Source organism: Metopolophium dirhodum, chromosome 3 (genome assembly GCF_019925205.1).
Source record: "Metopolophium dirhodum isolate CAU chromosome 3, ASM1992520v1, whole genome shotgun sequence".
NCBI classification, from domain to species: Eukaryota; Metazoa; Arthropoda; class Insecta; order Hemiptera; family Aphididae; genus Metopolophium; species Metopolophium dirhodum.
Genome location: NC_083562.1, coordinates 5,353,125 through 5,376,804, shown reverse-complemented (window position 1 = coordinate 5,376,804; position 23,680 = coordinate 5,353,125). Strand labels below are relative to the sequence as shown.

The window sequence follows — 23,680 nt, the reverse complement described above, 5'->3', positions numbered from 1 at the left end:
GTAGCGTAACGAATAAAATACATTATATTACATATAATATTATTATACTATTGTAAACATTTTGACTAAATTATTATAACGGAAGTAAACATATAATGTGAAATAAAATAATTTGCTATATTGATTATAATATAACCATATATTATAGCCATAAAATAGAGACAAATTTCAAATAATTTTTTTATGTTTGGTATTTTTTGATATTATTTAATTTTTTAAATACCAACCATATAATGATACAATCATGGTTCATAATGACCCAACTACAAAATAAAAAAAAATTATTTTATTTAACGCAAGACTTAAAATTGGGTTTGTATCATTTTAATTTAACATTTTCAATGCAGAGGTGAAATCTGTAACTTATCTCACTCTGATCACAGCTAGCCGCTGGGTATGTATAGTGGTTTGTTATCAAGCATGAAACTTTTGGAGCACTTTTACAAGTCGACGTTAGTTTTTACTTATACTTGGGGAAACTATTGAAAAATACCATATTCAAGATCAGTTCTATATTTTCATAAATTTACTGAAATATATAACATTTTTTGATTTTCATTACTATTCTAAAAAGGTTTATAAATAATAAATACAAAACTACACATGTCATTCAAAGATACATTTATCTCTCAGTGTATGTATAAATTAATTTTAAAAAACAATTCCAATATTTATAAATATGAAATCTAATTTTGAATAAAATATACCAACAAAATGTATGATAAAGTACGTGGGCATTAAATCATAGGACTTAAACAAATAATTATTTAAATTAATTTTTCATTCATCATTGAAGAAACCGTTAAACAATTTTATATCCACCAAATCTAAAACTATTTAAATTGCATTTATACAAATCGTGCATTATAATACAAATTGCATTGATCTGATCGATGTCACGTATACCTTTCAATTTATTATTTTTAATTATTAAAATGTCAGATTATGACTTCTTTGGACCAAAATATTATTTATATTATACTGACCTCAGTTGACCGTGCAGACAGATATTAACATTGACGTGTTTTGTCTCTTTTTGTTTTTTTTGCATCAATACGCGGAGTCACGTCAGTGTGTCCGTATTTGATTAATAAAAATAGTGAAAAAAAAAATGCCCACTTTAAATACGTTATTGTACTTATCGATTTGATTTTGATGTTGTACAGAGCATGGACACCGAAGACGACGAGGAAAATAAATCACGTCACGGGCGTATGGAATTCAGGACGGACCACGAACAAATGTAAAAATCCGAATAAATCCGATCGTATTAAAACAACTATGACAATCACTCGGGTCCAGTGGGTGTGTTGCGGTATCGTGTTGCTGGTGGCCCTGTGTTTGGGTGGCCGGCAATACGGGACCCGGAAAATTAGACACGACCACAAGAGCCAGGACGAGGGGACTCAACCGGACATCGATTTTGAGTTCGAGACGACCAAAGGGTTTCAGTTTGAAAACGGTGGAGATTACGACGACCCATCCGAAGAAGGGATCACGTTGGACGTCGTCCACAGTCTGTACGATACCAGGAAAGGCGTCGTGCCCAATATAGTTTATCAAGGTAGGTACCTCATAAACGACTAAATTTTTAAATTAACAATATACACATTACAAATTCAATATTATCAATAGTAATAGTATATAATATAATATATAGGCACTATAGATTGTTTTTGTATTCAGTCGGATATAACGGTTTGACAATGTATGAAAATACAAATATATATTTTACATATTAACAACTGACACTGACTAATAAATTCAAAACAACTCAAATAATTATATTCGATATATTGTGTATACTGTATATTATGATTATAATAATATTGTGAACAGGACTGAAATGGTATTAGAATATTTTATAACATAGAAAATATATTATACCAGTATTGTCCTGATCGACGTTGTCCGGGCCAAAAATCTGTATTTTTAATAATATATTTGTAAAAATGTGTATGTTATAACTTATAATATTCTTCTAGTTATAAAATTAATATAATATGTAACCAATGGCAACTATATAGATAAACAGAAACAAATTTTTTTGGCTGAAAAATAATCATCTGTGAACCACCCTTCAGGAGTTGAAAAAATAAGCTACAAACTTCTTCCAAGTCTCAAGGAATCTATTGTTATAAATTTTATTGAAAACTGTCAAATAGTTTTTGAGTCTATCTTGAACCAACAACTATTTTAAGCTGTGTAACCCCACTTCACCCGTGAAAAAATTAAAAAATACAAAATATAGTCGATATAGGTGTATCTTGGTTTTGGTGTACCTACCTGCTTTGTGAACTAATTCGACCAACATTGATAATTCACCTGGAGGTGGATTGGATATAGAACTTCATATAAATTAAATGTGGTTTAAACTACTCTCTAAGTTTTTCTGATATCTCCAAGAACAATTTGACATTTTTACAAAATCGGTTAAGTAGTTATTGAGTATCTATATAAGTATCTATATAAGCAACAAACATACTCTCATATTTCATTTAAGATACATGATTTCTTTATTTAAACGTGACGATTTGATGCATGCTTTTACCTCATCTACTTGAGTAACCAATGGCAATCATTTGTATACAAAAAATGATTAATTTCTCCTTTTACGATTATTATCTGTCAGCTGTAACCAATAACAACCATTCATAAACAAAAATTTTCATTGTAAATCTCATAACCCTTGTTTGAGCACCTCTTCAGATTGGATCAACTGGGTCCACTTGCGAATTTAAACCATCTAGGGACCCACTGAAACACAAAAAATTTTCATCAAAATCGGTCCAGTCGTTTAGGAGGAGTTCAAATAGGTGCACACGTATAAAAGAATTATATATTTATACGGACAGACGAAAAATATATATATATGTGTAAAGATGATCAAATGTATCAGTACAAAATGTTTGTAAAAAAATAGTCATTTCCACACCTTAATATTTGAAGTTAATAGATTTTGAGCGGGAAATAGGAGACTATAATTTTTCAAAACAACGTGTATTTTTACAGAAAGCATTTTGATGTAATAAAAATGTTTCAAAAGTGCATTGCGTATGTTTCCAAATTGAAATGGTTGTAGATTATATTATAAAATACATTTTAAATGTCACATTACTTTGTAAATAAATCCTGTAAGCTGTTAAAAAAATGAACTCCATAAATAAAATAAAATAAATACTATTTATTATTTTATATTTATAACTCAATATATTGTGATAAAAATTATTTGTGGATTGTACATTTATACTAAGAGTTGATAGAAAATATAAATATTTAGTAATAAGTATTTTGGAATAGGTCGTGAACTTTTTAATTGTTTCAGGTATTTATATCTTTTAGAACTGTCAATTCGTATATGAGTTACCTAACAAACAAAAATTTTGTATGAGTGTAAAATCGGGTTGTCTGCGTAATACCCATTAGGGTGAATATTATTCAATTTGAAATTACATAGAAATAAATTGTTATAACATTTAAAACTATTCTCAGTACAATTTAGTTAACCCAATAATAGTGAAGATTTTGTTAAAAATATAATAGTTGTCAACTTAACATATTTCTTCGAATCTTTGTTGGTTAGTGTAATAGTGTCTTTCATTTTTAGTGTATGTGATTTATTATTCGTTATTTATTTAAAATCAAATCTAAAAAATATTTATTAGTATAATACGTGTTATAATGTGTTGTACAAGATTCATATTCACAGAGCTCGCGAATTTACATAATTCACAATTTATTTATAAAATGGTTTATTATTTAATATCTTTTATTAATTATAATCCATAGACCATTCGTGTCGCCTAGCATAATATGATTGCACTTCATGTGTAATTGCACAGCACCATTCAAGTCTGAATGTATCTTGGTATGCTCGCCGTGAGATACACGTTTCTACCAAGAGTGTAACTTTTCTATTTCTACCAATTCCCATTACCACTAATTCCCGTTTCCACCAAAAGTGTACCTTGCCCAATGTCCTTGTATTTTAATACCCGTTTCCATCAAATTAGATATAGACGGGATTCATCAGTCAATCGTCAAAACTCATTCGGTGGATAGGTATACTTTTAATGAAAACGTTTTAGATATGCTCTTATGTCCCCCCAGAGTGAGTGGATACTGAACAATTTGTACTTCAATGGCGTCTCACGTACGAATATATCAACGATAATTGTTCACCAAAATAGTCGTATGAACCGATACAAGATAATTTTACATTTTTACCGATCCCATGCATATTAATTATTATATATGATAAAAAATAATTAAAATACCTATTATAGAGCCTCTAGTAATATTATATAAACGATTCAGATGGTAATAGATAATATGCAAAATTCTATAAAAATGTTCATTTTAATTGTCTTTGATTGCAATCCAAGTTTAATGTTCATATTATTATAATTTTAAATTTTTGGATAAAAACGTTGGAATCTCATCAGCAGCTGACAACCATTGAATGATTGCGCGTTATCGATTGTAACACTTAAGGCCATAACACCGTACGAGGGTGAAAGTGTATCATCGCACGTGTGTGATTAGAGTCGATGATGTTTGCGGAACTTGGCACCTCATCGATGATGGTAGGCTGCGGATATACGCTGAACCGGAGATGAACGACCGTGATAATTTCTCCCCGTTATGACGTACGGCATTACATAACCATGGTTACACAGGTAGTACGACTGCGATGTCCTGTGACTAGAGTTCCGGACATTCTTACTGACGTACGTCCACTGCGTTTAAATTACACAAAGGCGCTATCCCACTATCGCTGTGTCACGTAGGACGAGTTTATTACTTTTCGTTATCAGGTTATGGTTTATTACGTTTGATATTGGTCACGGTTGTTTTACATGGCGTATTGGTCTTAACGGTATGATCACGCGTTGATCGAGTTGGAATTGAAATACCGTCATTGTAACCTGTGGTATCAATTGGTCGATAACACAAATCTACCAATCGGGGAGTGTGTTTCACGTGATTACGTGAACGTGATAGAAGTGTAATAGCGCCTTCACACTTACCATATATTCAACCGCGCTCGCGTTACATGTACCTACCGTACTTAGGTATATGTATTATGTGTACTTTTATAGGTATATTTGACGATTGTGATGTTTAAATATTTTTAATTCAACACAGATGCCCAAACAATGGAGCATAAAGGTATATTCTTAGGAGCTATTTTTACTTTTTGTGTTTTATATTTTTTACTAAAAAACCACAAAATAAATATTTAACAAGTTACAAGTTTTAAAGATCATCGGATCGGAGAGTAGTGAATTGCGTATAGAGATGTGGGAGCGGAGAACGTTTTGTTACATTGTAAAGATTATCAGCGATCGTATAACGTACAATAATAATATGCACGCATGCACATTATTGTATACGAATTGTTTTAATAATATCGAATAATAATAGTTGGACCTAGTGGCGATGATAATATAATATGTATAATAATATAATACCGGGTAGGCGTAACTCTATAATATATTATATCATTATGCGTCAAATTCATCGTAGATATATATCGTGTTGATATACGTTGATGAAATCCTATACCTATACCTATATATTGACTTAGTGTCAGTTAATGATGACGGCGCGCTCTAAACAACAATACATATTACTTTTAATCATTAATTCATTAAAATGGAAAGTTAAAATGAACAACATGTTGTTTGGTACTTTTTGTTGTTATAAAATAATTTAATTTATTCCATGACATTAAACATTTCGTTGAGGCTGGTTTTTAATACTTTTGTCTTTGTTTCTGATATCAATGAAAGAAGCTCATATTTTAAGAAATCAATAAATGAAAACAACAGTTGTAGAATAATAATTATTTTATTTTTCATTATAAATATTTTCATAACGATTGATGGTGAGAATTTGATCAAGACTTTAATAACAATAAAATACACTTGAAAACAATAATGTTTTAACACAAAAGCACATTATTTTAGTTCGATAACCTAACCTTTTTTGTATATAAATGTTTTAAACCGACACGCGGTCACATAATATATTCTCGTACAGAAAAACCAAAGTTCACCGACTATACCTATTATTTTTAAAATTGTTTTTTATTTTATTGTGTTGTGCATACAATCAAAATTTTTAATCCTGTTTTATTTATACATAAATGTCTTGTATCACGATAATATATACATATAATATATCGATTTAAACTGCGTGTAAATGAAAAATAAAAACAACAGCAGTGTATATACTATTATTATTATGCAATCAAAAGATGTGTTTTTAACTGAAATTAAAAGCAGAGTTGCTGTATAATATAATGATATACATAACAAATTATAGTTTCTGGTGGGAACACATTTGAAAAAAAAAAATTATAGAAGCATGACATTATTCTCGAGCAAGTTGACCTGGATTATTGAATGAAGTAAAAAAAAAAACACTTCCTGCCCAGAATTTAAATCTAAATAGTCTGTTCATAATAAATATAATTACTTAACCAATATAGTAACGCCTTTTATAAGTGGTTCGTGACCAGAGATGTGAAATCTATTACGATAAATTATTTATGCGTGAATTCGATTATGTATGCTTAACGCAAATATTACTGTTAAAAATACAAAAAATATCGTATAGGTAGTTATATATTTTAATTTTTCAAGCATTCTTCAAGTGTAGTACACGAAGAGAACGTGTACTTACACTGTAGAACATTTTAATTAAACATTATATACATTATGTTGTACTTACCATGATCGAATTAATTTATTGTTTGATAAACATAAAAACACTTTTGATGAGAAAGAAAAATTATTAACTCTCATTAAAATGTTGTGCTTCGCGAACAATATAATATTAGATATACAATATAAAATATAACTTATAAAAAAACATAAATAAATTATTTTTTGATTTTATTAATCAGCATGATCTGATGTCCATCTGATTTGTTTCACGTAGTTTTCATTCGTGTATACGTACTGATGATGAATGTTATAAAATAAATTCATTTAATTTCTACAGTTCTAAATAATATATGTATGTGCGCATTAAAATTTTCATTTGAAAAGTTTCAAAATGCCCAGTGACCTTTCGTACCACTTAAGCATTGACAAAAAAAGAAAAAAAGGAAAGTCACCATTATAATATATTAATATTGTACCTACACTGGGTTTACTAGAGGGGGGATGGGGTTGAAAATAATCGTATAAAAGAGTTTCAACTTCCGGGGCACAAGTATGACGTTCTGGGCCATTAGTGTGTTGTTTTTGTGTTTGTTTAAATGTATATATACAAAATATATTACACATACCGCATTGGTCGACAACCGAATGGAAGCGAAAAATAATGTTTAATCCAAACGTTGTAGGAGGGTAAAACTCGGATGCATTTTGAAAGAATAAAAAAAGTGAATCGAAATCGCAGATGTACACGTATATATATTTATAATCAACTGTATACATACTATATATATATATATATATATATTGCATATTATGGTATACTGTATACAGCTACTAGCTAGTGATGTTATTCCAGTGGTCTCCTGTGGCGTTTTTTTACGCGTCTTCACCCTCACAACCGAAAGAAGACAGACCTATTAACATTTTAAAAATCTATGAATGTTCATAAAAAAAATGAGAAAGAAAAATACATTGTCCTTTTGTATGCGTTTATATATATTATTATATATAAAACAAAAAAATCGAGAAAATGAACACGCACAAAAACTAGGTCAACTAAAATTAATGTTGCTCATAATAAAGCGCTACCGAGATTTACCCGGTAGATTAAGTATAGGACCACCACCAAACTCACATAAAACACGACCATAGTATTATGCGCCGACCGTTTCTGAACTTGCCACCCCAAAAACATCGGCTACCGTGACCTTGAGTAGCAGGTATGTTAATTTTTTCGATCGTGACACTGTACTCGTAGTAATTGACTAAGAGTTTTGTCAATAACATTAAATTACTATTCGTTCCAAAGTCCCATTTTAAAATGACAGTTTGGAATTTATGTAAATTACGCTGTACCCTGGTTTAGCGGCTTTTCGCGCACAACTATAATAGTCGATAACTTTTAAACAAAGTACACTCGTGACGGTTTACCAGGGCCAATAATTATACTTACAATAATACTGTCCAAGTTTCCATAAAATATAATCAAATTATGTCGGAACTTTCATTCGAATGTTATGGCTACGAAGAAAATTAAACAACATTACAATATTATTCTATATAGTGGTATATTTTACAAACCAAATTAATAAAGTGCTAATTTTATTGATTTTTTTTCATGACTTGACTTGTAAAAAAAAATAGAGGTCAACTTCAACGTCTCGTGGCATAGAGAACATATTATCTGCATTTAGTTCATACCAATCATAACAAATGTGGCGATTTAGTATTATCTAATTTAAGTATACAGGGTGATTCACTGATTCACCAACAAATACATCAAAATTAAAAAAAAAAATCATACATAATCATATTATTTAATATTATGGATGATAAGAATATCAGGATTTGTATCTATATTGACTATATTGTAATATAAGTTGCTACATAGTTACACAGATACTTATACTGATATGTTTGTAGGTAATTTTACATATCTGTGACCATAAACTGAGAATTTTTCAGTAGGATCAAAGTCCTATTCGAATAACTATTTGATTCCAATGTAAATAACGTATTTTTGCGTTTAAGATTATTCTTTTAGAATTACTCAATAGATTGTTTTTACACAAGAGTCATTTTAAAGCATATTTCTTCTACCATCATGGACCGTGTTTTTGAACATGTTAACCATTATACTATAATTACTTGTATAATACGAACCTTATATGTACCTACTAATTTATTATTTCAATAATGACGTAATACTGTGATAGAATTTATTTTTTAGGTTAATTAACAAAAGTGTGTAGTAAATAGTATTGTAGTATAATAATTGAACGGCATTTTAAACACCTTGTAAAGCTTTTATCATGTTAATTTTCCATAGTAGATTATGTTCAACTTGATTATATATACGGGAGCAGCTAACATAGTGAACTTAGTGAACATACATAAGATTTTAGGGGGAAAAATGGATTCTTAAACTACATAATGTGTTGTTCGTGTTCGTGTCTTCTCATTCCGTCATTATAAGCGCTGCTATACAAAACGTATATAATAACTACGTTATCTTCATCAACGTTGAAATATTATAAGTGATATACTTACGTATTATACACGATTATGTTGCTGAGCACACACACACGCGCGTCACAGATGCTATAAGTACATTTTGTTTGTAGTGCATACCTATACATCCAGAAATAACTAGGTATTGTTAGAACAAAGAGTATTATATGATTTAGTGAATACTGAATAGAAAGTGTATAATATAATTATATTAAAAATTTTAAAAATTTTACTGTGGACATCTGAGAACATATCGACACATTTTCGGTGGGATTACAAAACTTTGTAAAATTTATGGTTTTCAAAATATCCTTCATTAATTTTCATTCCAAAAAACCCGAAATAGACTAAGATATTATCGACTAAATAAATGCACGAGTTGCTACAATGCTTAAGGCATATACGTGTATCTACACATACACGTAATACACTTAATGTATAGGTACATCAAAATATGATTAAAGTGTGTACACAAATTCAAAATTAAAAGTTAGTTAAATCTATGTAAATAAAATACAAAATAATTAGAAGGAACGGATAAAACTAAATAACATTATTATAATACCATTATACCAATGTAGTAGTATCATCATAATTATATTTATTAATTTCCTTTGATATGCAAATATCAACGTTATTATTAAATCTAGTAATACATATTCAGATGATTATCAGCTTGCTCTATCTCATACCTGTGAAGTACATGTTAGCATAACTTATATTAACTCTCCCATATTATATGTTTGTATTTACCTAATTTCCTCCTCTCAAGACCACATATTCGAAAATATTGTATTATAATAAGGATAACAGCTAGTATATGGTAATTCCATATGGATTTTTAATTAATTTAAAATATTTGAATAAAACTATAAAAACGAATATTATATTATCCAATAGGCTGGGTTTCGCCTTCACAAAAGTTGTTTTAAACATTTTTTTAATAATTTTTTTTTTTTGATGTTGTATGTATTTCCTTTTTTCTATGAGATATTTTACAATTTAATTTCACAACAAACAATTATATTAAAAGCTTAACAAATTGAAACCAACTTTTATAACATTTTAATAAAATTAAGTAATTCTGTTTTTATTATTTGTCCGACGTTTCATTTTTGCTTAGTAATTTATACGCGAGCATGTTAAACATTTAAAAAGTTTATTTCTGTTTCATAAGATGTTTTTGTTCAATAGTATTATTTTATTCACGAAATATAAATCGAAAAAAAATGCAATAAATTATTGAAAATAAAAACAACAAAAAAACGGATGAATTACATTTCCATTAAGCTATATATACTATATAGTATAGGTATCATTTCTAATTAGAAAAAAATATATAGTATATAAAATGTTTGTGGAATAAAATTCAGTTTTATCAAACTATGAAAAAATATTATTTATTTAAAATTATTTCAAACATAAATAATATAATATATTTATATACCTAATTACATAAAATAAAAATGAGTTTATTAATGATAAATTAAATGTTACCTACTACAAAAAATATTACTCCAATTATTTACATTTTGAGCTGATCAGTGTGTTATTGACGTACCTATGTTGTTTCTTTTAATTTTTTTTTTAAATATTTGGAAATGCACCTTGTTAAAAGATACGTTTTAAATTCGACGGAAAATTTAAATTCTAAGAAATCAGAAAAGTCACTCTGCTTTTCAAATATACCTACCTATAGTCATCGGTTGGTCAAAGTAATGATTGTGTTAAATTTGAATTTAATGATAAATCATTGCATAGATAAACGATTGTGAGCAAAGACAGTCTTTCAACAAAAAGTTTCAAGTCCCTACGATTAATATTTTTTGAATATCATTAATTTTTGTTTAAATATCTATTTTTTTGTCAATATTTGAACTTAAAATGTGTATAAAAACGCTTGCCAAGTCAGGGATCGTAAACTTTCTTGTTTCTTAATTTTTAGAAATGTATTAACTGATATCACACCCAAGCGGTATAACAATTTGAATCAAGAAAAATGTCTGTGTGAACAGCCCCACAAAAAATCATTTTGATTTTCATTTAGTGAGATAGATCTCCGAAACCGGAGAGCGAATTTCGTTGTTTGGGGTCTTGTTAGATTCACATTAGTTAGGAGAAGTGCAGTGAAGATTTTTCAGAACTTTATCTTTAATAGTTAATTCACTACAGAACATTAAAACAATTTTTTTGTAGTGAATTAACGATTGGAGATAAAGTTCTGAAAATCTTCACTGCAATTTTCCTAGCCAATTTGAATCTAACAAGACCCAAAACAACAAAATCCGTTCTCCAGTTTCGAAAATCTACCTCGCTAAATGAAAATCTAGCAAAAAATAACTCTTTTTTTATCTGTGAAAAAATAAATAATTTTTTTAAAAAATGTTAATTCCACATTTAGTATCTACTTGATAATCCCTTTTTAATAAGTTATCAACCAACTTTCTAGCTATCATAGTGTAGGATAAAAGTTAAAAAAAGAAATCTTGGGACTGTTCACGCCGACGTTTTTATGGATTCAAGTAGTTATACCGCTTGGCTATGATATCGAATCTCTCGCATTATTATTTTATACTAAAGCTAGCTAAATTATCCACCTACTCATCATTACTGAGTTACATTTTTATTATTTTCCTATTTAACACAAATTCTTGAAGTTTTCAAAATTCAGACTTTTTCATTTCAATTACCATACTTACTTGATTAAAAATCAAGAAAGTAATAGAATTAAACACATATTGTTTTTTTTTTTTTTTGAGATTTTTAGTTTTCTGTAAGGATGAAATATGAGGAACCCCATGATTCATTACATTTTCAAGTTTTTTTAATAATAATAAATTTAATTTTTTTTGGAAAAAGTTATTGTAATCTTCTTTACGTATTGTACTATTGTCTAATAGTAAAATTAATTATCTTAACAGCAGTAATATCATAAAATATACTTAGTAATACTGTCATTAGAATGGCAGATTGTCTTTGTTCAGAAGTCTGAACCGTTTTTCGTATTCAATGTTTTTATATCATTGAATTCAAATTTAACACATCAATCACAGAGACTGGCGGTCACTTGCCCACCTTTTTTCAATTGTATTCTGGTGTTCATTATCTATAATACATAAAATAGAAGCCGATATTGAATTATTCAACATAAACCTAATACATAGGGTAATCTAATTTTTATACATATTTAAAATTTACAATTACATTATTAATAATACATAAAATAGTAACCGATATTGAATTATTCAACATAAACATATATTATTTGTAATCAAAGCAATTTCGTGTAGGTATAATACATGAACATAATACATTAGTTATCTAATTTTTATACAAATTTACAATTTACATTTTAATTATAAATAATACATGAACATAATACATAAGTTAGGTTAGGACATTAATTTTTTAATCTTCAGTAGCTGTACTACAGCACAACATACGCCTTATAAATTTTTTTGTGCGTGACCAAATCGTACGGCGTCTTTTTTTTATGTTTTTCCCGGTTACCTGCACCGAATCCAGACTCCTCGAACCGGACGGCACATCGCTTTCAAATTCGATTGCCGCAATATTCGGCTTAGAATGATAATTTGTCGCGACGCCGTTAAATTCTGCACTGGCCGAAGTCGAAGCCATTGATCGGCGCCCATTTTGTGCCGATATATCAGTGATTATCGGGTCCACTATTTGATTTACCTCCTCGACCGCCGCTTGAATATTGGCATAATACGTTGACTGTAATCTTTTTGCGGCCATGGCACCGAAATATTTGGCACGGCTCGAGAATGGCCCGTACATATCCATTGGCCGGCTCAACGACATCGAAGGCATGATGTAAACTCGGCGTTTTCGACGAACCGTTTTTCCGACGACCAGCGGCAAGTCCTGCTGACAAGCCGCGACCAGCTTCCAGAATATCGATTCCGTTATTTGGTCTATTAAACCGGTGGGCGCTTTTCTTTTTGCCTCGATCGCCACTTCAATGTTGGCATAATACGTTGTCTGCAGTCTTTTTGCGGCCATGGCACCGAAATATTTGGCACGGCTCGATAGTCCAACGTACAAATCCATTGGCCGGCTCAACGACATCAAAGGCATGATGTAGGCTCGGCTTTTACGTCGAACCGTCTTTCTGGCGGCGACCATTGCACGGCTCGTGGTACTAACATCATCCAACACGTCATCTAACTGGTTTAGCGTATTTGAAGACATTTCTGTTTTAAATAGAAGAAGGCGAGTAACTGTAGGCGCAATCTTATAACAATAAATTATGAAGTGAAAGACAAATGTTATTTTAATAGTATAGTTGGCCGTTCTCTTGGAAACTATATATATTTAAATATTATGGTTACTATTATTATGTATGGAATACATTTCAATTCAAATTTTGCAATTAAATAAAACTGGCAAAAAAAATTAAAAAATTCTGGGCATACAAGGTGATTTACCAAGCATGCTCACCCCCATATTTTTTCTTTTTTATGGCAATTGAGTATATTATACATTTTATGACATATTGACATTGGCCTTTGGTTTTGGAAGCATTATAATTATTATTATTATATTATCATATATTATGATGACGTTACAGCGTTGCGCAAATATTTATCAAGATTATTAGTATGTGCCTAAAATATTATATATACTATATAGAAATTCCCTAGATTAAACCGGTTTAGTCTAGTGAATTTCTATTATGAAAGTCGAAAAGCATAAATCTGAAAGCCATGTACCCGTGTTTGAACGTATAGCGGAAATAGTGTCGTCAAAATGAAAATGAAAAAGTGGTTTAATTCCGTGTTTGACCAACGCATACCGTAATATTAAAATGTTTTATAATATTAAAATATTTTTATGAATGAAATCTTCATTGATAATAAAAGAATCCATAGCCTATACCAGTTTCATATGGGGCTGTGTGCTATTTTGAACAACAGTAGCTCTTAAATTATTATCCATCTATAAAAAAACTATATATAAAATATAATACAAGTCTGTGGTCTTCTGCTCCCGTTGAGCGTTCATTTTCATTTGATAGTTTTGTGCACTCACCCCCAAAAAGTTATTGTAATCTTCTTTACGTATTGTACTATTGTCTAATAGTAAAATTAATTATCTTAACAGCAGTAATATCATAACATATACTTAGTAATACTGTCATTAGAATGGCAGATTGTCTTTGTTCAGAAGTCTGAACCATTTTTCGTATTCAATGTTTTTATATCATTGAATTCAAATTTAACACATCAATCACAGAGACTGGCGGTCACTTGCCCACCTTTTTTTCAATTTTATTCTGGTGTTCATTATCTATAATACATAAAATAGAAGCCGATATTGAATTATTCAACATAAACCTAATACATAGGGTAATCTAATTTTTATACATATTTAAAATTTACAATTACATTATTAATAATACATAAAATAGTAACCGATATTGAATTATTCAACATAAACATATTATATTATTTGTAATTAATGCAATTTCGTGTAGGAATAATACATAAACATAATACATAGGTAATCTAATTTTTAATAATTATAATTTACAATAATTATCTAATCTGCAGTAGCTTTACTACTGCACAACATACGCCCAAAAAATTTTTTGGTGTGGGACTAAATTGTTTTGCGTTTTTGTTTTACCTTTTTTTCCGGTGACCTACACGGATTTTGTTATTATTTACCTCATCGACTAGGCGCTGCCGGATTCTGGACTCCGTCATTCGACCACTCGAACCAGATGGCACATCGTTTTCAATTTCGATAAACGTCACCGCAAAATTCCCCCTTTAGAAGAGTAGCTAAGATACCTAAAAAAAAAAGTTCCATATTAAATGTATGCTCCAAATCAAACATATGTCAGTACCAAGAGTTATAAATTACTTTACCCATAGCTGTAGTCACATTACGGTCATTGTTTTCATTTATTTCTTGAATTTGATTCCAATAACTCTTTTTCTGGTTCTTCAGGGTGATTAACACTCATTTCACCAACAATGCGATTGCTTTTTTTTTGCAGATTGTTCTTTATTATTAAACTAGCTGATCCTGCTGGCACTTCGTTGCCCGTTAAATGTACCAATTCTATATGACTCAAACTTTGTTCAATTCGTTATTTAATATCCGGTGTATGGTGTATGGTGTTCAAAATGTATCTTAAGTTTTATGTTGCCTGGAATAAAAATTCTGATTCGCAGCAGTATATTATCAGGTAGGCAATCTACCTGCGGTAGATCGCGGACCCCGTGCTGTTTGTACGTAAGTGTATTATTTAACTCTAAAATATCAAAATTATTGTACCAAGTTTGTCATTTTTACTTAATTCCACCTACGGAGGATTAATATAATCAATTAATACAAAAGCCTCACGCAACCGTACTAAAATCCGATGAATAAAGAAAAACAAATTTAACACTTTTTAAATTAGCCTATCTTCTTCCCAGAGGTCTAATCTACACACAAACATTCATTTTTATCCATATCCATACTAATATATAAAATGATGGCGTTTGTTTGTATGTTCGGGATAAACTACGAAACTACTGAACTGATTTCGAAAATTCTTTCACCAATACAAAGCCACATTATTTGTGAGTGTCATAGGCTAATTTAAAAAGGGAAGTGATCACCCCCAGTAGGTGCTCAAACAGGAATTTTGAGATTTACGTTAGAAATTTTTGTTTTGTAATGGTTGCTATGGGTTATATATATAGATAAAAATAATTGTATAGACGTTGTTGTTTTTTTTTTGGCCATGTCGCCAGGTGTGCACTAAGAGGCCATAACTCCAGAACTACTTATCCCACAGCGTACAAACTTCACAGAAACCATCTACATGTCAATCTTAATATGCCCTAAAATTTTTATCGAAATTGGTTTGGTGGATCTTGAGTTATAAAATGTATTCAAAATGTACACTTATTTTTATATAATATAGATATACTAAACATAATGACCGTGATTCGTGAAATAAATTGAATATTGGTTAACCTAGAATTTATTAGTAATTACTAATTACTAATTACAAAAACATTAAAATATACATCAATACTTCACAATCAATTACTAAATTAAATGAGATGATAATAAACTGTAACTTGTTCCACACCATTATCACAATATTCGATATTTATTATCACTTTTATTTTATTTTAGGCATGAAAAATTATAATTATAATTTGTTATGATTTTAGGTGGTCTTGAGAGGCTGAAGGGTGGGCCAAGCCCACCCAGGCCACCCCCTCCTATTTACATCTATGAGTGGAGGTGTTCGTCCGTCCCCATTATCATCCATGGTAATCGACCGTCTAATAATTGTGATTATAACGCGTTATACGGTTTCATTAGGTAATAACTATTAAGACCCAGCAAATCCAAAATAAAGGAGGTATAATATTGTGTTACATCGATAAAAACTATCAATCGCACGCCATCTTTTGAGGCGCCCGTCTAATAGTAACAAATAACAATAATAATAATGTATAATGATGATATACATTTTTCCTTACAAACACTATAGACTTGCGAGGCATTTCTCTCTGTCATGTTGTACCCTTCAAACAGCGTTCTCGCTTTTTCATCTCTGCAGTACAGTTTTTCACTGTACTCGTAAATAGCTGTGAACCTAGGAACATATTAATTCACCTCTTACATCTCAAAAGACCGCGTATACATCTCAAACCAATAAATCCGCGTCGGAACTCCACGATCTATCAACTACCCACTTGCCATTTATTATTATTATTAGGGAACTTTAAAACCGTTTCGTTATCAATATAACTTCGGTTTCGGCGATTTTTCTTCCGAATCCACACCCATCGTCACCTTATCGCCGGCGGCTGCTATATGAACGACCTGTACTGCGGATTACTATAGATTCGCGTGGAACTCGTTTAGCGAGATCTCATATATTCCACGCACTTAATCTGCAAGACGTATCTAGTAGCTTACAGAAAATCGACCACATTCTCCCAGAATGGTCGTTTGCTCATATCGGTGATATTTATCTGTCCGGTGTCGACGCGTCGAACACGTTTAGTGTGAGTCCAGGGCCTTAGAATGGTTAGGGGGAGGGGGTTGGTGAGCGGTGCCTATACTCCACAGGCAAACATTTGTGAGGGCGAAAAATTTAAGATGTTTATTTGGACATTATTGCAAATAATTTGTATGAATGGATAGTAATTATGCGGCCTATTATATTATTTTGTTTAAAATTTCATCCAGTGTAGAAATAAAATACATTTAAATCGAATTTCTAATATATATTGAGACCCGGGAATATATTTTGGTCACCTTGAGGATAACGTTCTGAAACTCGCCGTCATCCACGTGGACAATTCATCGAATAAAAACAGTCCGACAACCACAGTGATAATAACCCACAGACGTTTTCCAGGGGAGGAAAAGTTATGAAACGCTACCTGACAATAATCCCGGCTCATCTAAATATTATTAGTCCTATTTTCAAGAAAAAAAATTCCCCTGCGTACCGACGCGACGCCCTCGTCGTGTCAAATACTCGGAGATCGATAACTGTCAAAGGATTACCCAATGTACCTATAGGTAATATATATATAGGGTGGTTTTTTTAATAGTCAACATTCATTACAGTTTTTGAAAATATTTTTTTTACTTATTAGTTATTACTATATAAGGTATTTTAATTATGTTAAAATAATTCGTTTCAAAATAAGATTATTGAAAATAATATATATTAATTTTTAGTCTCACCATTTTGAATGAAATCACATATTTAAAATTGTATATTTCGAAGCAGAATATTTTTTTTAAAATGTTATTGATCCATAAAAATCGAATTTCAGATGAGTCATGAGTAGGTTAAATAGGTGTAATTAGTGTAATGAGTTTAATGAACGGAGTGGGTGGCACATGGATAGGTACTCTATTGAACGTTGAATGTTGATCCACTCCTCCGTTAATCTAAACTTTAAGTATGTATGGCCAATTAAATTCTCGTTCAAAATAAAAAAAATAGAAATGAAAAAAATCTTATTTTTCGAAAATGTTTTTTAAAATTACTTCAAATTATAAAAAAAAATTATTTTTTAAACCCAACACTTTTTGAGATTATGACTATTAAATGGATCATCCAATACATCACATAGACTATATGCTTTGCGGTCAAATGTACCAGGCGCAGAGACAGTCACACCGCCAATTACACAGTGATTGTACATTTTGTGAAAACGTCTCATCTGTGGTCAAAAATAAATCACAATAGCTTTCTCGGCAATATGGGTTTCCGGTCAAATTCCTTCTAAGAATTAAGTTATTCCGTACACGTCAGACGTCATTCCGCAATATGTAAACAGTGCCACAAATGTCAGAGAACACTATCTATTCATTATGCTAAAAACGTTAATCGTGTTTATCGCAGTCAAACCAAACTCCACCACCCACAAAATTTAATTGTGGTAGAGAGAGGATCCAACTCGATTTCCATATGTTTTCGGATCTCACGATTGAGGCCACTGTACGTAAAATCATTTCTGTATTTCCATCAGGTATATAGGTATATCTTACCAATGGGCAATCAGACAATTTAAAAAGGGATTTTTTTTATAAATAAATAAATATTTTTAGACAAAACGTTATTCGTTAATATTTATCATTTTATCTAATACTGTGGTGCGCTAAGTAATTTATAATTGTGCAGGCTTTTTTAAAGATAATAATTTAATTCAAAGTTTCAAAACAATATCCATTATTAATAGGCTTCTGGTTACCAGAAATAAATTGAGTCTCTAAACATCAATCTCTAAAATAAAATTATACTACAAGTCTATAACATAAACTATTATTATAGTTTGCTTACACTTTTTATAAATTAATTATGCATACGATACTCATAGAATGCCATATACAGGATACACTATATTATACACTCATATTGGCTTAAACTATATTATTAATTAAAAGTTATTTTATAAATATTTCATTTAACAATTATATTATTGTTTGAAGCCTTTAAACTAGCTTTCAGTATATTATTTAGCTTATTAAAGTTGGTTCTTAATTACATATGAATATACAGAGTGATTTGCCAAGCATATGCTCACCTCCATGTATTTCTTTAATAATTAATGTATTTATAATTACGATTTTTGGAATTTTTAAGTACATTTAAAAAACCCTTATAAAGTTATATGTATCTGTCATAGTTGTGCTGCTAAATTTATAAGGGTCTTAAAAACCATACTTTTTTGCAATTTAAAGAGTGTCCTGTTTCGAAACAAACTTTTTTTTTCAAATGAGAACCACCCTTTTTTATTATAAGTTGTTAATGAGATGGGTTTATGGATTATTTTAAATGTTGATTTATATAATATACAAAATATATATAGAAATTCAAATTAGTTTTGAGTACTAAGGACGATGGCCCAATGGGCTATGATGATAATTTCAAGATTATAATTATATTAATATTAATAATTTATTAAAAATTTATAATTCTGTTAATACGAATATTTATTATGTATGCTTTTATTAAAATGTACAATTCTATGGCTTATGTTTTGGTACTTAAACAGTTATATTTCCGTCATTTTGTTAAAGCACCTATAAAATGAAATACTTCTTTCAACTGTTTTAAAAATATATTATCATAAAATGGGCCACTTTTCAATATGATACAACAGCCATAGTGTGTTTATTTTAATTTTTATATTGTGCTTTAAAATCAATGATCCAATAAGATCTATGGTTAAAGTAATATTTGTTTATCATTTTAATGTTATTCTAATCTAGAGTTCGACATCGTTTTTCTTCAAATATAATATACTTGAGTGTTACCTTAGTCGTTTTTGTAGTTCTTATACATATTATACAGTGTATTCAAAATATAACGTGATGCTTAGGGTTTGTATAAAATATAATGTGTCATGTCATTTTGTGACTGAAAGAAATAACTAATAAGTAGTTACGCAATCGAATACAAATTAAACTAAGAAAAATGTATTTCCAAGTAAGGTTTTCTCCAGCCACGCAAAATATCCTGCTGTGCGTTTAAATTTGACTAGAGTTGTCATTGACAGAATATATTCATGTACGTTTTATTTTATAATTGGCTTATACGTTTCTTAACAACGCCATTCAATTATTTGTCTTAAATTACTATACTTAAAATATTGCAAGAACTTATTTTTGTGATATGCTGAAACAACTGTTGAATCAAGTATTGTTTTCCACATAAATCGGTTCTTTATTGATTTATTATATGTTAACCTTTTAATTATTTTAATATTAATTGAAGAGTGAAGAATGAAGATTAACACAGGCCGAAACTAGTTGTTTTTTTCATTAAATATGTACCTAATACTTTTGGCTATTGTGAATTCTTATTTTTTTACATGTTGTTAATCTAATATTATGTAACAAGAATTAATTCTCTATAACTATATTAATTATAATGAGGTGATGTTTGAATTTTAAAAATATTCCTTGCTTGTAAATTCCATAACATTGAAATTTATTCTGTTTTAAAATATGTAATGACTAGTGACATAGGTATCAAATTTCATAAATTCCAACTCATTAGGTACAAAAAATAACAATCAGTATTATTGTAAACGTTCAAAATGTTATTCTACCTAATTGTATTATAATAACTTAATAATAATTAATAAATAAAAAGTATTTTGAATTATAATTGTTAAAATAAATTATAATACCTATTATACATTTTTTTTTTTTAGAACACATTTATTGTACTTCTTAAAGTAGAGAAACAACTTAAACGACAAAACCCAAAAACTTTTTTGTATTTATTGAAAAGTTATCTACTTAAAGTGTCATTTACGATAAATAGTCTTTCTCCACTATCGTTGTAACCGATACTTTATACAAACAAAATAAATATACCTACATAATATTATATTGTAAGTAAAATTCCTTCAAGTCTATAACATAATATATTATGTTAGCTGCATGAGATGTAAACTAATTTTAATTTAAACAAATGTAAGTCATTAAAATCGTCTGAGCTAAATATAGCCAAATTGTGTGACCTTTCAAGTTGAAAAACAATGCTTGATGTAAACATTTATACTTGTAATAATTTGGCAGATGTAGGAGGTATTAGTACAAAATGTACCTATAATATTATGTAATTTTTTAATATGTGAAGATTTTTAACTATGGTTAAGGAATTGTTGTGAGTATAAAACACTTGGCATCGGGTTAGTATTTTGAGTGGAATTCGGTTTAATATGATACGTGTTCGTCAAATTTAAAATTGTTTAGTACTTCTATTTTTTTTCAACTGTAGCACACACTTTTTATGATTCGTTTATTTTATTATATTTTTTTAACGAAACGTCGACGTGCATTATTAAAGGCCGAGTTCAACTGTTAATTGTTCGGCAGAATGACAGAAAGCTAATTACCTACAGCCTGACACAATCCTAAAACAATTTCAAATGAGCAAACATTGATTTTCGAGTAGGTGCACATCTCTTCCAGCATCACACTGAACTGTTGTGTGTACAACTGCCGTTTTAGAATGAGGGTCACGTGTGGTATGTGTGGTTTTTTCTTCTTCAAATACGACATGATATGATATTATATAGTTAATCCGCATAATACACTTAAACTGATACTCGTACGTTTTAATATTATATCATATTTATTTATTATAATATAAATCCCGGTCTGGAGAATCGAGTTTCTATTGTTGAAAGTGGAGAATAACGCAGTACACAATATAAATATATACAAAGCCACCTCTAAACTTTCTCTCTCGCTCAGAGCGCTTTCTCTGTCTATATTCTCCTCTCATAGACAAATGTACACCGGCACATCTCCTAGGCTCCATGTGTGTTTGTTTTTTTTTTTAGAGCTGAGCTACCACTACGCGTGATCGCCCGTCGGTTTTGTAATTTCAAAAACTAGTAAAATAAATAAATAATATATAAAAGCCGCGTTTTTCATATAGGTTTATCGACCTGCAATGCCTATATGTATGCGTTCCACGTTTTGCCTTTTATGTACTTATTTTCTTATAGGTCGATCCTATATACTATGCGTCCTTCGGGTAATGTCATTACAGCCATCTGTTGCTACAACACACATGTCTGATCTCAATGATTTTTTTCTATCATTTTTTAACGTTTATACTCAGAAAAACAAATACATTATGTGAAATATATAAATTTCAACTTTTCACAGAAAAACAATAATAATTACATACTCTCCCACTCAGGAACATACTTAGGTACATAATTGTCATAATTATCGGACCAATGATTATTGAGAAATGTAGCAAATTATGTTCAGAGTATAATTATTTTAAAATGGCAGGGTATTGTTAAACAGATAGAATAATATTATTTTAATTTATATTATCTGTACTTAGAATATTGAATGAAAATAAATCATAACTATTAAAAATCACTTTATTGTTAATTAGTTGTTTTCACTAAGTTGTTATTCAGTGAATTTATGAGCAACTCGTAAAATTGAAAGCAAATTAATTATAAGCTCATTGGTTTGAAGATAAAAGTTTTTTTTGAAAATAATTTAAATTAAAAACTGTAAATCTCGGTGTAAGAAATTAAACTGGTATAAACTAATTGTAGAACCTATACAATAAAAATATTATATCATTTATTCACTTCTGAAGTTAATGATCGTGTAAATATATGAATATAATATATTTTTCGTCTTCTTCTTAGGGTTTATCGTGGCCATCAAGACCATCCCGTCACACATCCTTTTCTCCAACTTTACCCATCAACCACTCGTGCTTTCCAGTGTGGTTCTCCATCGTGTGCATCTACGTATATACATCCATTAAAACATGCATATGTTACCATAAATAATTAAAACAAAATGTATAAAGCTAATGGTCACTGTCGCCGGAGCTAAAGACCAATTTATAAAAAAATACACACATAGTATACATATATGATTACTTATATAAATTTTAGTATATGATCATCCATTTAATATATACTAAATGTCGTGTTAGGAATAATTGGATTAAAACTTTTAACATTACAGTTGTTTTATTCTTTAGTAGCTTTATAAATTAATTTAATTCAATATATCTCTGGGCCACTATATAGATTCATGTTATATATTTAAGGGGAGTATTATACTCGTAGGTACCTATTATGTTATAGTATATTATAATATATACTCACGAATTCTGTATACACTATTAATACAATTCCAAGTTGACAAGTATAACTGACTATTTGATTGGATTAATGATTTTATATCTGTGTGGGGTCTGTGATGTGTGTTTGGTTTTTGACATGATGCCATTAATACGAACGAGGACAGACGTATTTCATTTGTTGGATTTATAGTCCTATAAAATATTAACAATCAGCTATTTAATTAATAAACCCAACACATTATGCCCACAGCCCACATACCGTATATACCTATCTACTAGTTGGAAAACTATAAAATAATAAACGACGATACAATTAAATTAAATTAATCCAATAAATTTAGCATACATA

At 29.6% G+C, this 23,680-nt stretch overlaps 1 protein-coding gene across 1 annotated transcript in view; it reads left to right on the top strand.

Annotated features, from left to right (window-relative positions):
• Positions 1–23,680, top strand: part of LOC132941586 (uncharacterized) — a 109,440-nt gene that overhangs the window by 14,969 nt on the left and 70,791 nt on the right. Inside the window, 1 exon segment of the mRNA XM_061009705.1 lies at positions 1,167–1,564. Within this exon segment, the coding sequence (XP_060865688.1) occupies positions 1,282–1,564 (283 nt within the window). The 5' untranslated portion in view covers positions 1,167–1,281.